At 56.6% G+C, this 14136-nt stretch overlaps 1 protein-coding gene across 1 annotated transcript; it reads left to right on the top strand.

The window, feature by feature from the left end:
* Positions 1-1320: 1320 nt before the first annotated feature.
* On the top strand, positions 1321-12551 carry Krt82 (keratin 82). The gene is made up of 9 exons (XM_028874516.2): positions 1321-1770; positions 3965-4173; positions 6387-6447; positions 7199-7294; positions 7603-7767; positions 9769-9894; positions 10419-10639; positions 10832-10863; positions 11321-12551. Exons 1-9 carry the CDS (start codon positions 1366-1368, stop codon positions 11554-11556), a joined length of 1551 nt encoding a protein of 516 aa, XP_028730349.1. The 5' UTR covers positions 1321-1365; the 3' UTR covers positions 11557-12551.
* The last annotated feature ends 1585 nt before the right edge of the window (positions 12552-14136 follow it).

The raw sequence follows: 14136 nt of genomic DNA on the forward strand, positions 1-14136 counted from the left end.
GCCTGCTGGATCAGGGCTCTGAACCCAGGCTTCTTCCTCTGGAGCCACAGAGCACAGGGAGGACGGAGAGAATGGGGTCCAATCCCAGCCCTCACCCTCACCCCCCACTACTCTGTTCCTTACTTGGTGAGACCCTAGATGTAAAAGGCCCTGGCTTGTAGTAAAGCCCCAACAATCAACTTTGCCATATTGTGGGCTTGTGACCTAGACACAGTCTCAGTAAGAAAGCCATTTGGCCCATCAGGGGCTGCTCTGTGGAGGGGGATAGAAAGAAGAGCGAAGAGGCTGAGGAGGCTTTGAGCATCTCCAAAGAACTCCATCTGTAGGCCGGGTGGTGCGCATACCTTTAATCCCAAAAGTCGGGAGGCAGAGCCAGGTGGATCTCTGTGAGTTCGAGGCCAGCCTGGGCTACAGAGTGAGATCCAAAACTACACAGAGAAACCCTGTCTCGGGGGGGGAAAAAAAAAAAAAGAACTCCATCTGTAGCCCCATGCTGGAAAAAAAGTTTGGATCCATCTGGAACATTCTCAAGGACACCCCAGTCCCCACAGATATCCCCAGACCCGGGCAAGCTGCATCACCACGGAGGTGGGGGGAGGGGAGGTGCTGGTGTCACCACAGTGCCCTGCTTGGCAGGGGGCACAGGGTGTAGAGTATCCTTCCCTCCCCTGGCCTCAGGCCTCTCCTCCTGAGGCCCTGTGGCCTGTGTGGATGCAGTGTGGAGCGAGTATCTGTGCCTGGAGGACCCTGTAACAGAGCTGTGCCAGAGAAAGGGGGCTCCCAATCCTCGGCATGGACGAGGTGTAGCCAGCCAAGGGAAGCTTCCTCCTCTGTGGGTGTATCTAGGGGTGCCTGGGAGCCCACAGAGTGGTGGAGGATCTAGAGGAAGGCACTGACTGATATAGCCCTCTGGCAAACAAAGTCTTCAGAGCATCCTCCATCTCGGAGCGTCCATCTTCAGAGCCTGCCTCCCTCTCAGGGAAGTCCCCTTCTATAAACAATCCCAAGTCCCACTCTTCTTTCCCGGGAGGCTGAGCCACTGGATATGACATCCATAAGTGCCTGGTTGGCCCCTCTCATCAACTCCATAAACAAGGAAGAAGGACAGATAGGATTTTTATGGGACTCCCCCACCCCCAGCATTGACCACTGGCTGCTTCTTGCTCCTTGCTACCCTAATTATGTACCATGTACCTAGCAGCTGCCAATATCCCAAGCTCATAAACCTGATTTAGTAGTCATTAGGGGTTTGAACCAGTCCAGTCCCCCCACCCCCCACCAGATAAAAGGTGAAAAGCTGAGCCACGGTTTGGTCAGTCCTGCCCCTGTTCTCCTCTCCAGGGAACCATCTCTGCCTCTCAAGCCATGTCATGCAGAAATTTCCAGCTGAGCTCCAGATGTGGCAGCCGGAGTTTCAGCTCATGCTCGGCCATCACCCCCCGGATGGTCACACACTATGAAGTGAGCAAGGGACCCTGTCGTCCTGGAGGTACCGGGGCCCTCCGAGCCCTGGGCTGCCTTGGCTCTCGCAGCCTGTGCAATGTGGGCCTCGGGAGGCCCCGTGTGGCCTCCAGATGTGGCATGCCAGGCTTCGGGTACCGAGCGGGAGCCGCCTGCGGACCACCCACCTGCATCACCCCCGTCACCATCAACGAGAGCCTTCTGGTCCCCCTGGAGCTGGAGATCGACCCAACAGTGCAGAGGGTGAAGCGGGACGAGAAGGAGCAGATCAAGTGTCTCAACAACAGATTCGCATCCTTCATCAACAAGGTAGGGGCAGCCGGGGTGGTGTGGGGCAGCCAGGGTGGTGCGGGGCAGCCGGGGTGGTGCGGGGCAACAAGGGTGGTGCGGGGCAGCCAGGGTGCTGCGGGGCAGCCGGGGTGGTGTGGGGCAGTGCTGCGGAGCGTGTCCTGCACCTGCTCTGTCTGGGGGACAGGGAAAGGCTGTTTGTCTGTAGGTCTTCCAGCACTCCATGACTGCTTATCATTGCACTCAGAGGCAGAGGCAGGCGGATCTCTGTGAGTTCAAAGCCAGCCTGGTCTACAGAGCGAGTTCCAGGAAAGGCACAAAGCTACACAGAGAAACCCTGTCTCAAAAAAGAAAGAAAGAAAGAAAGAAAGAAAGAAAGAAAGAAAGAAAGAAAGAAAGAAAGAAAGAAAGAAAGAAAAAAGAGAAAGTGCCTGCTTCCCAGTCCAGACTAACTTCAAATTTGCAGCCCTCACCCCGCCTGTCTCCCAAGTACTTAAATTACAAGTGCGACCCACGCTCCCCACCCCACCCCTGTCGTCACTTAAAAACAGGATCTTTCTCCGATATCAGTGACAGATTGTCAAGGTTGTCCGAGAGCAGACTGTCAGAGGGACTTCCAAAGTAATACGAAAGGGACGATGAAAGACAGCGGCAAGTGGCCTTCCGCGTGAGGAATGAAGCAGCCTCTGGGGCACCCAGGCTGTGCCAAGACGAGGCCTGAAGGCAGAGATAAAAACCGGGAACCCCAGCTTTCCCATCTATTTAGGGCCGTGGTGAAGGCCAAAGCGGAGAAGAGCTCAGGGCACAAGGCGGCTGTTTCCCAAGTCCTGCCCTTGGCAGCCCCAAAACCAAAGCTTCGAAAAGCTACAAGGCAGCATGACATGCTAAGGAGCACTGAGCTGGCCTGTCATTCCCCAGGCCACCCGGGTTTGTCCTCACACCGCAGGGAGTCAGGGTCCATGCCAAGGGCTAGGCTGCTGTTTCTGGAGACCCCAAGGATTAGGGCAGACATGCCTGAGTCAGAAGCCCTAGGTCCTGGCAGGGCCTACCCCGAATCCCTATGTAAGCTGCTCACAGTTCAGCCTCAGGGACTTGGCTGCCTGTTTCGGGGACGGACAGATGATACAGTGGGAGACTCAAAGGAGCTGATCTGTACTGAAGTGCCTCTGATGCCAGGCATGGTGATACATGCCTGTAACCACACTCGGGAGGTAAAGGCAGAATCAGAGTTCAAGGCCAGCCTCAGCTTCATAGTGAGTATAAGGCCAGCCTGAACTACATGAGATCCTGTATCAATCCCCACCCCCACCCACAAGAAAACACAGGCCGGTGGTGGATCAAAGGGTAAAGTCAATTGCTGCCAGTGCTGACAACCTGAGCTAGATAGATCCCCAGCGGCCACAGGCTGAAAGGAGAGGAGGTGACTCCCACAAGTTGTCCCCTGACTTCCATGTGCGTGCCATGACATGTACATGCTCTCTTGCACACACACACACACACACACACACACACACACACACACACACACACTTGTAAATTAGTGAAAGGAGCTGGTCCACTAGCCCTGTTTTCCTCTTAAAGCCTGTTAGGCCCCAGCTGTGAGCCTCTGTAAGGCTGCTTGCCTCCTGCGCATGTGGCTGTCTTAAGAGGCCTGATATGTGAAAACCCTTAAGAGAACCACAGACCACACTCTGTGCGCCGGTGACTGGCCGGTGACCAGATCAACTAACTTGGCTGCTTCCAATCTTGATGACAACACACGCAAATGGAAGAGGTGGCCCACAAGCTGCCTATGTTCCTGGGACTCAGGCTTCCTTCTGACCCAGCCACATAAAGTGGAGCTGCAGAGACAGAAAGAGTCAGCAGTGCTAGGTCACAACCCTTGACCTCTGCTGAGGGACCTTGGACTCAGGCATTCGTGTGTGGGTGTGCTTATGGCGAGGAGAGGCTCACAGCAGAGGAGGCATGGTTCGGGTTATGGGGCTACCAAACGGCCAGCCAGAGAACTGCATGTGGGCCGCCCAAGCCTTTGGGATGGCACCCTTTCCACACCAACACAGATCACTGAGGGGAAGGTGAGGGTCCTCTAAGGTCCCTAAGGTGAAGGAGACACAAAGGAGACATCCCTTTAGGTGTCTGTCTCTGTAGAGACCTGGTGATCACAAAGCATGGCCTCCTGGCCTTCCCTGCATGGTGACACCCATTCTTGGGGCAGGTACGCTTCCTGGAGCAGAAGAACAAGCTGCTAGAGACGAAATGGAACTTCATGCAGCAGCAGAGAAGTTGCCAGAGCAACATGGAGCCGCTCTTCGAGGGCTACATCTGTGCCCTGCGACGACAGCTGGACTGTGTGTCTGGGGACCATGGGAGACTGGAGGCTGAGCTCTGCAGCCTCCAGGATGCACTGGAGGGCTACAAGAAAAAGTAAGTGGCCTTTGCCTTCACCCTACAAAGGGACCAGCGCCAGCTGCAGAAGCAACTTAGACCTCAGTTTCCCCATCTACAAAACAGGGAACTCATCGGCAAAACAATTAAGTAGCACCGAGCATCCGTATTATTATCCACAGGGGAGGCCCGGAAATGCGTGTCTGTGCCCCATCTCCCCTCCCTCCACCCGGCTTGAATGGGGCGGGTGGGCACCTGCCACTTACGGAGCCTCAAGCCTCTGGTCCAGCTACATTCCTATCTGGCATTCCATTCACCAGTCCCTCTGCAGACGGAGAACTAGCCATCCTGGGGCTCTTTCCTCCGGGATTGTTTGGCTTCTCTTTCCTCCTTTTGATGAGCCCCCTCTCAGGGTGTCCCCACTCCCTCCCAGCCATCACAGCTCAGGTGTTCTCTCCCTGGACTTCTGGCTTCCCTGTCCTCCCCTAGAGGCACTGTGGGTTTCTGTTGTCTGTCCCGTCCCACCCACTCTCCACAGGACGGGCTCTGAGCCTGCCTCTCAGTGTGGAGTAGATAGATGGCTGATGTCAACGAACAGGCGGGCAGGCAGGGAGATCCCCAGCCTGCAGGAGGTCCAGAGAGCTTGTCACCTGGAAGGTTTTGGGTGGGTCTGCTCAGAGCCTCGTGGGAATAGATGGGGCTCGGGATAGGAGAGAGTATTTCCATTGAGGGGAAATGGTACGAAAAGACTGGACCAGAGATGTGTCAGTGGAGAGGAGCCATGACTGTCACGTGTCAACGATGGGCCTTCTCGGTGACAGGAACTGTGCTAGAAAGTGAAGCCCAAGCTCTACCCCACAGCACGGGGAACCTTCGCACTTACTTGTGAGTAGATAGAGCAGAAGAGAGAAGAGCCAGGGGAGGGGCCAGGGCGTAGGGGGTGCTGGAGGAGGCACCATTGGAGCGTGACCTTGACAGATAACTTTTCTTCCAGCAGACTCCTTCTAAAAGAGACCCAAAGCCTGGCGGAGTGGCACATAGCTTGTCATGCCAGCACTCGGGAGACTGAGGCAGGAGGGTCGTGAGTTCTAGGCCAACCTGGGCTACGTAGTGAGTTCAAGGGTTACAGAGTAAGGCTGTCTCAAAATAATATAAACAAATAAATAAAACCCTTTTAATTAATTAGAGTAGAAGCCAGAGTGACTTCAAAAACTGAAGGGAGGGAGGAGCAGGTGAGAGCAGGTGGAAGCCAGGCACAGAGGAGCAATGCCTCCCTCGAGAAGTTCATAGCCAGGCGAGCTTAGATTGGTTTGCAGCTCACAATGAGACTTGGGGGTTTTAAATGGGGCGTCCTTCTGGCACACCAACCACAACGGCAAACTCTTACACAACACTTGTCCTAACCAGCGCTTTTCAGGAGATACCACAGGTATCACTGACACACAAGAGCCCTCTGAGACAGGCCTGGGTTGCCCCTGTGAGTAACGAGGCCCACAGAAGCCATCACCGCCCAGTTTGGTGATGTCTAGTGTGAGACAGAGTGGGGATTCGAACTCGGGCAGTAGCTCCAGAGCTCCTTGTCAAGGCTAGACAGAGCTCTGCCGGACCAAAGAGAGACGGACATCAGGAGCACAGGGACGTTTTCGTGGACTGGCGCTGTTCATCAAACAGCCTTTCTAGCCCCTGAACCCTGACTCCATTCCCTCTGCCTTGGGCACAGTGCGTGGGCTGAGGGGCGCCCAGGGAGTGGGAGGGTGCGCCGAGGCTGTCTCTGTGCTCCGGGAAGTAGGTAATTACTACCTCTACCACTGGGCTTCAGGTGGGGGCCAGACTTACCCTGCAGGCAAGGAAGAGGCACAGGGTCAGCTGGGAATCTCCCTGGAACAACAGCCACCTCAGAACAGCATGGGGAAGATGACGGGCCAGTGCCGTGGCCTTTCTCCCGTTCCCAAAGGAAATGGCGGGATGAGGGGGCTTCCTCCACAACAAAAGAGTGAAGTAGCTTTGAGGGTCCCGGGGAATGAATCATCACAGAAGCAGGCTGCTGGTCATGGGGAGGGGTAGGCTGACAGGTAACTATGAGATGTTCTGGTAACAGTGCCGGTCCCCAGCGGGGGGGTGGGGGGGGTGGAGCAGAAGGATCTAGAGAGAAGGAAGCAGCGTGGGCCCCCAGACGCAGCCAGAGCCCATCCCCCTAAGAGGCTTCTCGCAAACTCTACACCTTCACCAAAGCAGTGCCCCCCCTGCTGCAGGTATGAAGAGGAGCTGTCCCTGCGCCCCTGCGCCGAGAATGAGTTTGTCACCTTGAAGAAGGTGAGGTGGTGCCCAGTGAAGCAAGGCTCCTGGACGGCAGCCCTAGACCGCTGGCCGTCCATGTCCCAAGCCCTCTACCACGGATGAGTTCCTCTCCTTGATCTCTTGTGTTGGCCCCGTTGACCCCCCGGGAAAGAAGAAAGCCTGACACCCCCTTCGGCTCCACCCTGCATAGACACGGGGGTTAGCCTGGTCTCTGTACATCCTTCCCCACTTCACACGGGTCAGAGCTGGGGAATGGCAGTGAATCCACCTGCCCCAGCAACTCTCTGCCCTCGCGGCTAATGCCGAGTCAGAAACAAAACAAACACTCATTCAAATCCTGGCAGAGAAACAGCTGCCCAGTTCCTCAGCTGGAAACTAAATGGCTCCAGACGCCTCTGCACAGGGGCGCGGGGGAGGCTCTAGACCTATCCTGCCATATACCTCCCAAGCCCACTTCCCAAACAAGGTCCTCTCTCTTGGTCTCTTGTGCTGGGCCTGGTAACCCTGGGAAAGAAAATCTGACACCCCATTCAGCCCTGCGCTGCACAGACACAGGGGTTGGCCTGGTCTCCATACATCCTCCCTGGGGTCAGGCCCAGGCCTGGCCTGCTGCCTTGGTCCCATCTCCCTTCCCCTCCACCTGGGCTCTCGGAAGAGCCCTGGGCCCACAACTGTCCCGCCAGCAGCTTGCCTAGTGAACCCGGGTGATGTGGGGTATGGCTCTACACACACTGATCTGGGTCAGGGTACTGTCGTTGTGTTACAGGATGTGGACACAGCCTTCCTGGTGAAGGCGGACCTGGAAACCAACTTGGAGGCTCTAGAACATGAGATTGAGTTCCTGAAAGCCCTGTTTGAAGAGGTACTCTCGGTCTCTTAGTCTTCTGGGTGACCAGTTCCGGAGGGACAGGATGGGCAGGAGCACCAAGGCAAGCACTAAAAGGACGTCCCATGCACTCGGGGACCAAGACCCCCAAAGTCATTTTATCTAGATTGGTGGTTGTCAGCTCTCCCCTAGAGAGATTCTGGGTCACCACAGGGACAAGGGACAAGGACAGGAAGCAGACTGGGTACTGTGGGCCAGCAGGAGCAGGAACAAGTCTCAGTAGGCCGGAGCAGGCCTCTCTCATGGCTGGACCCCCGGTGCTCACTCCTGATCGGCCTCCTCAGGAGATCAGCCTGCTGCAGTCCCAGATCTCCGAGACCTCAGTCATCGTGAAGATGGACAACAGTCGGGAACTGGACGTGGATGGCATCATAGCCGAGATCAAGGCCCAGTACGACGACATCGCCAGCCGCAGCAAAGCGGAGGCAGAGGCCTGGTACCAGTGCAGGGTGAGGCTGGGGTGCAGGGGGGAGGCCGGGGTGCAGAGGGGTGAGGCCGGGGTGCAGAGGGGTGAGGCTGGGGTGCAGAGGGGGGAGGCCGGGGTGCAGGGGGTGAGGCCGGGGTGCAGAGGGGGGGGGTGCAGAGGGGTGAGGTCAGGGTGCAGGGGGTGAGGCCGGGGTGCAGGGGGTGAGGCCTGGTACCAGTGCAGGGTGAGGCCGGGGTGCAGAGGGTGAGGCCGGGGTGCAGAGGGGTGAGGCCGGGGTGCAGAGGAGTGAGGCCGGGGTGCAGAGGGGCAGGGCTGGGGCCGGGAGAGACATCAGGGCAGAGGAAGGGGCAAAAACAGGCAACAGGGAGAAGCAGAAGAGAGGTCCCTGCCCCAAGAACAGCTGACGACTGAACAAGTCCCGGCCACTCCACAGCACCGAGGAATCCCACAAACCCGAGCTCTGTTGTTTCTGCCAGGTCAGGTTTCTGCAGAACAGAGGGACCCCACAGACAGGCCAGCCCTGTCACCAGGGTGCCAGGTCCCCAGCTCTGTGTGTCCACAGACTCGCTAGAGCGGCCCTCTAAGCAGCATGCAATCAGTATAATTGATGTTGATGGCAAAGAGGGTTCCGAGCTTCACAGTGTAGGCGGAGGCCGCTGGCCTGGGTGTTACTGGTGGTAGAGCAGAAATGGTGATTAAGGGTGTCCCAGACTTGGTAATTAGGGGCTTGCCAGGAGGGCAAGGAGAGCTCTTGGGCAGCTGGATTTGACGACCCTGCCGTCTCCTCCTCCGTGGCTTGTCTGTAACGCGGCGTCTGTGTTCACCGTCTCCCACATTCAGCCGCTGCTCACTGAGCATTTCTCGTGTGCCGAGCACAGAGCACGGAGCTGCAGAGGCCGCAGGGACTGGGAGAGCCATCGGGTCTGCCTTCCTGTCGTTGTCCTTCTTAGAGGCAGAGTCAAGGGCAGGCAGGATGCACAGCAGAGCACCAGGGTGTGTGTCAGGTGGTGACACACTACAGAGCCATGAGTGGGTGCCAGGGAGGCTGGCACACAGGGTCCCGTGGAGTGGAGCTTTAAATATAGTGGGGGGAAGAGAGGGTGACACCAGGCTGTCCCCGTCTGGAGGAATCTAGGGTCCTGTTGGGAAAGACATGGGTCCAGCCACACCCAGCTCCATGGAAACACTCAGCAGTTTCCAAGAACAAGCAGCAGGAGATGGGCAGGAAACGGAATTTGGAAAAGCAGGAGCATGGACATTTGACGTGATGCCCACAAGCAGGGGAAGGGTGGCTAACTTAAAAAATTTTTTTTTTCACTTTGAATCGGATTTCTGGTTTTTGTTTGTTTCTTTGTTGTTAGCCAAAGCAAGACACCATGTTTTGTTTTTGACTGTTCAACCCCAAGCTGAACATACAATCCCTCTAAAGTCCAGAGGGACGCGGGAAATGGGAATAGCCCTCAGGACAGCTCAGGCTCTGGGGCAGAGAAAAGGGGGCCGGATGCAAAACGATAGGATCTGGGAACTGAGGGGACAGAGACTCAGGGCTGGGTGACATAGGAATAAGAAGTGGCCCCTGACACTGGAGAGAGCCGGGAAAGGCCTGGAGAGCTGGACGAGTGTGGGACAAGTGCGGGGTGTGCGGGACGAGTGTGGGACGAGTGTGGGACAAGTGTGGGACGAGTGTGGGATGAGGAGTGTGGGACGAGTGTGGGATGAGTGTGGGACGAGTGTGGGACGAGTGTGGGACGAGTGTGGGATGAGGAGTGTGGGACGAGTGTGGGACGAGTGCGGGACGAGTGTGGGATGAGTGTGGGATGAGTGTGGGACGAGTGCGGGACGAGTGTGGGACGAGTGTGGGATGAGTGTGGGATGAGTGTGGGACGAGTGTGGGATGAGTGTGGGACGAGTGTGGCCATGGAGAGAGTAAGCTGGAAGCCCTGGGGAAGAAGCTGGGGACAGTGAGGAAGGGGCCAAGAGATGCCAAGGTGAAGGCCTGCGTCTCACCTCTCTGTCCCAACAGTATGAGGAGCTGAGGCTGACGGCCGGGAACCACTGTGACAACCTACGCAACCGTAAGAACGAGATCCTGGAGATGAACAAGCTGATCCAGCGGCTGCAGCAGGACATCGAAGCAGTCAAAGGCCAGGTAAACCCCCCGAGAGACTGGGAGAGCACTCCAGAGAGCCACTTTCCTGCTGGGCCATGCAGGGCAGGACAAACCTGGTTGGCGAGCAGGGCTGAAGAGAGGCAAGCCCAGACCGCCTTGGTTCGCAGAAAGCGAGCCCTCCTCTACAAACTGCCTACCAAAGAGCATGGGCAGACCCTCAGAGTCAGGTGGCCTGCTGTCAGAGAAGCAGCGTGACAGTAGACTTCAAACCCAGGCGCTAACCCTGGGATCCCAACCTTCAACATGCCTAAGTTGTTCATAAAACTAGACCTACTCAGTTCTCCCAGGCGAGTGAAGAACAACCAGGCACTAAAATCCGTCAGCCACCACCCCACCCCCAGCTGCAGTTACTGAACATATCCAAGAAGACGATCTCAGCTCTCCCCAGGGGGAGAGTCGTTTTCCCAGGGTGAGCCGGGTGTACAGTCCTAGAGCCTGCAGGAACAGCCATGCGTTCCTCGCCGGTCTAGACCCAGTGACACCTTCCTGTGCCCTCTCCCCAGCGCTGCAAACTGGAGGGAGCCATTACCCAGGCAGAGCAGCAGGGTGAGGCGGCCCTCAGTGATGCCAAGTGCAAGCTGGCAGGGCTGGAGGAGGCCCTGCAGAAGGCCAAGCAGGACATGGCCTGCCTGCTCAAGGAGTACCAGGAGGTGATGAACTCCAAGCTGGGGCTGGACATCGAGATCGCCACCTACAGGCGCCTGCTGGAGGGCGAGGAGCACAGGTGAGCTGAGAGGAGAATGGGCATCAGGGTGGCTGTTACTCTGCCTCCCCAGGGTGGCAGCGGCGGCTGCTCCATCCCGCAGTCTTGGGAAACGAAGCACGGTCCACCATTGCACACCTTTAACACAGCAAGGGCTGAAAGGAGAGTTCTCTTCCAGGCAGACGCCTGACTTCTTTTCCCTTCTTTCTCTAGGTTGTGTGAAGGCATCGGGCCTGTGAATATCTGTAAGTAGCTGACTCGTACATACATCCTGGACTCTGGGTCTTGGTATTTCATTAAGCAAGATAGAAGCCACCACATTCCACCCAGCCTTCCGGAGCCCCTTGCACCCACACGGGAAGAGCTTGCCGGCCATGTATCCTGGGCAGGTGGAGAAAAATTCAGTGGGGCTGTCTAGGGGCCCCACCCAGGCCACCACCTAAACAAGAGAATGCTTTGCTGAAGGGTTAGCAGCCCTGTCAGGAGAGAGGCGCAAGGAGAGTCAGGGAGGGAAATCAAGTATCAGGCCTGGCTTCCACAAGGCTCCAGGGAAAGGGGGGTGGATGTGATCAGACAGGGGAGACAGGGAAGTCAGCTGCTGAAATGGCTGTCCTTGGAGGTGGGTCGCAGTGCTGGGAGGTTCAGAGGTCCTCCTGGCGTGTTCCAGCATGGGCCCCTGAGCACGTCTCCCTGTCCCCACAGCGGTCAGCAGCTCCAAAGGCGCCGTTCTCTACGAGCCGTGTGTGGTGGGCACACCCATGCTGAGGACCGAATACTGCACAGGGACCACCAGTGTCCTCAGGAACAGCGGGGGCTGCAGCGTGGTGGGCACCGGTGAACTCTACATCCCCTGTGAGCCCCAAGGCCTCCTGGCTTGTGGAAGTGGGCGGAGCTCCAGTGTGAAGATGGGGGTGGGTAGCAACTCTTGCAGCCGTTAGTGTTAGCACTGCCTCAGAGTCTGGGAACCCTGGATATCACATCTCCACAGGGCCGAAGACTAGAACGTCCCAAAATTCTCCCTTCCCACACCAGCTTCGCATTGCCCTAGCATGCTCCTGGGAGTTGAGTCTAATCTTCAACACCACCTTTCACATCTCTGGATGCAGACCCCAGGCTGGACCCAGGGTGGGTGGGATGCAGAGAGAGGGTGCCTGGCTCCCGCCACCTGGAGTCACAAGAGTCAACTCGAGTACAGTCAAGAGAAAGCAACAGCCTGACCACTTTCTCTCCCAGGCGAGACGGCCAGTTGGGCACACTACAGTTCTGTTCTGTAGAAGGCCCCATGCACTTCCTCACGGAGCCAGCCCTACCCTGCCCATCCCCTGCCCAAGCCTCCTATCCCCCTTCCCTCAGGCTCTCAGAGACCTAAGAAAATCGAACTGACCGCACCCATCTGAAGCATGCACTATTATAAAAAATTTTAAAAAGGAGATTCCCCAAATCCCATTTTGAATTCCAAAAACAAGGTCCAGAATTAGAGCTCCTGGGTCACTAGATGCTGCTGGTGTCTTCCCGGTACTGAGGCTCAAGAATGATCTTTGGGTAGTATGTTGGACCCAAACTGAAAAACATGTATAGCTTTCCTTGGCAGTGAGACACACTCAGAACAAAGGTGACTGCCCATGGCGTACTTGCTGCTCAGACAGACAGCGAAGAGCTGGCCTTGGTTCGTGCACCTGAGCCCCAGCCCTGCCCACCTCTGTACATAGCCACCACTTCCTGCCCCCTCTCATTCAGTCCCTCTAGCCTTGGGCCTTGGTTCAAATAGGAACATGGTTCATCCATACAGTGGCGAGTAGCTACCCCAGTCACGGAGAGGCTTGTTTAGGATCTAAGGGAGAGAGGAGATCCTAGGCTGACCTATGAAGCCCGCCCATCTGGAGTTCTGAGATGACTGTTTCCAAATAAACTGACTCTGTTGATGCCCTAGGAATCAAAATGTCCCCTGCTCTGTGTGGCGTCATGGTAAGGCTGAGGGGCCTCAGGAGCAGCCTTCAAGGACTACAGTTTAGGAGTGGAAATGAAGGAGTTACACTTGCGGGAAAACCCTGTAAATATGACACCATACAATTCATAGCTAAAACCTGTACATCACACATTTGCAAGCCCCTCTCCGTGTTAGGAGCAGCACATGCATTTGCGTACAGGCCTCCCCATTCTATGGATCCCCACACACAATCTAGAGGAGACCCACAGGACCCCATCATGTCAAGACTTAGCGTCTCCCAAGCCCTTGGTTCTTTTCCCTCTGCATCATTCCATGACCTTGGCAGATCCCACCTGGGGAAAGCTTTAGAAATGAGGGACAGCTGGATTGGGGGAGGATCAGGACACCTCCCCAACCTCTCCTCGTTTAGAGAGGCTCAGGACCTGGAGACCAGACTGGATGCTAGCAGTTCTATGCTCCATGTGGCCCCTAGGATCCTCCCCTGCTGGCCATGTTGATCCCAGAGTTCACCCCTCCTCAAGGTCTTTCTGTCCCTTGTGGCGCCCCCTGCTGGAGTCAGAATGAGCCTCTTCCTTCCCACAGCCACACACACAGCCTGCGTCCTGTGCAGAGCTGTGAGCCAGAGGACCATGTTACTGAGATGGTGAAGAGGCCCTGTTAGCCCCCAAGAACTCTGGGCCACACTATGGAGCCATAAACAATGCTCAAGACGAACTAGTGACTGTGCTGAAAGCCAGGTAGAGAGGTTTACAGGGACAGCCAGACCAGAAAGTGACAGAAACCCTGGAGTTCCATAATAGTAATGACAGCTGCCAACATCTGTGAGTAGATAGAAACTTTGCCAAATCCCCTAAAATAAGCATGTTGTGTGGTGCTGTGCATTGCACTCTGGTGCTCTCAAGGGCAGCTTCATGGGTGTGTAGCCCGGGGGCACTGATTACAGCTGGGGTGGCTGAGCTGGGGTGGTGGGAGGCACAGGAGATGGAACTGAAGGTCTCACTTTAGTCCACAGCACCCAAAGCTCTCCGAGAAGAGCAGCCAGAGAAGCCTCAAAGGCCGGCAGGACTGTGGAGGGAGAGAAGCCCTCAGCAGCTGGGATCTGGGGCTCGCCCTTCACATCCCGAGGGAGAACCTCCATCTCTGCCCCTGCCCTGTGCCTGCCAAGCTCCCTGCTGGCTAGAAAGCCGGGGCTCTGGAAACAGGAATGCTCTGGCCTGGAGTCAGCAGCCAGCCCCTTTGAGACTTTGGTTCCAAGTCCGAGGGGCTCCTAAGAGCGTTTGCTGGGAGACGGAAGTCCCCAGCATGTACGACCCACACTGGCTGTGGACACTCCAGCTCAGGCCTGGACTCAGCAGAGTCCAGAGATTCCTGCACTTTGTGCTGTCTTGCAGCAACCCATTCTCCCTTCCTGTTGAGCGGTGACTCAAGGCGGGTACCAAGTGCCTCCTGGTGGTGACCTTGTTCCTCTCTGCTCTGAAACACCTCCCTTTCTGAGCAGCCCCACTGGGTGCTGGGAAACAAGAGGACTCGCCAGTCCTGCTGGGTGGCAGGAGTCTCTAATCCTAGCTCC

The sequence above is a fragment of the Peromyscus leucopus genome, chromosome 20 (genome assembly GCF_004664715.2).
Source record: "Peromyscus leucopus breed LL Stock chromosome 20, UCI_PerLeu_2.1, whole genome shotgun sequence".
Lineage (NCBI taxonomy): Eukaryota > Metazoa > Chordata > Mammalia > Rodentia > Cricetidae > Peromyscus > Peromyscus leucopus.

Bases quoted from the DNA above. Each gene is read 5' to 3' on its own strand.
- Krt82 (XM_028874516.2), top strand. From the start codon at position 1,366: ATGTCATGCAGAAATTTCCAGCTGAGCTCCAGATGTGGCAGCCGGAGT. The intron at 6,448-7,198 runs GTGAGGTGGTGC...GTTGTGTTACAG, and splicing joins AGTTTGTCACCTTGAAGAAG to GATGTGGACACAGCCTTCCT. The intron at 7,295-7,602 runs GTACTCTCGGTC...CGGCCTCCTCAG, and splicing joins TGAAAGCCCTGTTTGAAGAG to GAGATCAGCCTGCTGCAGTC.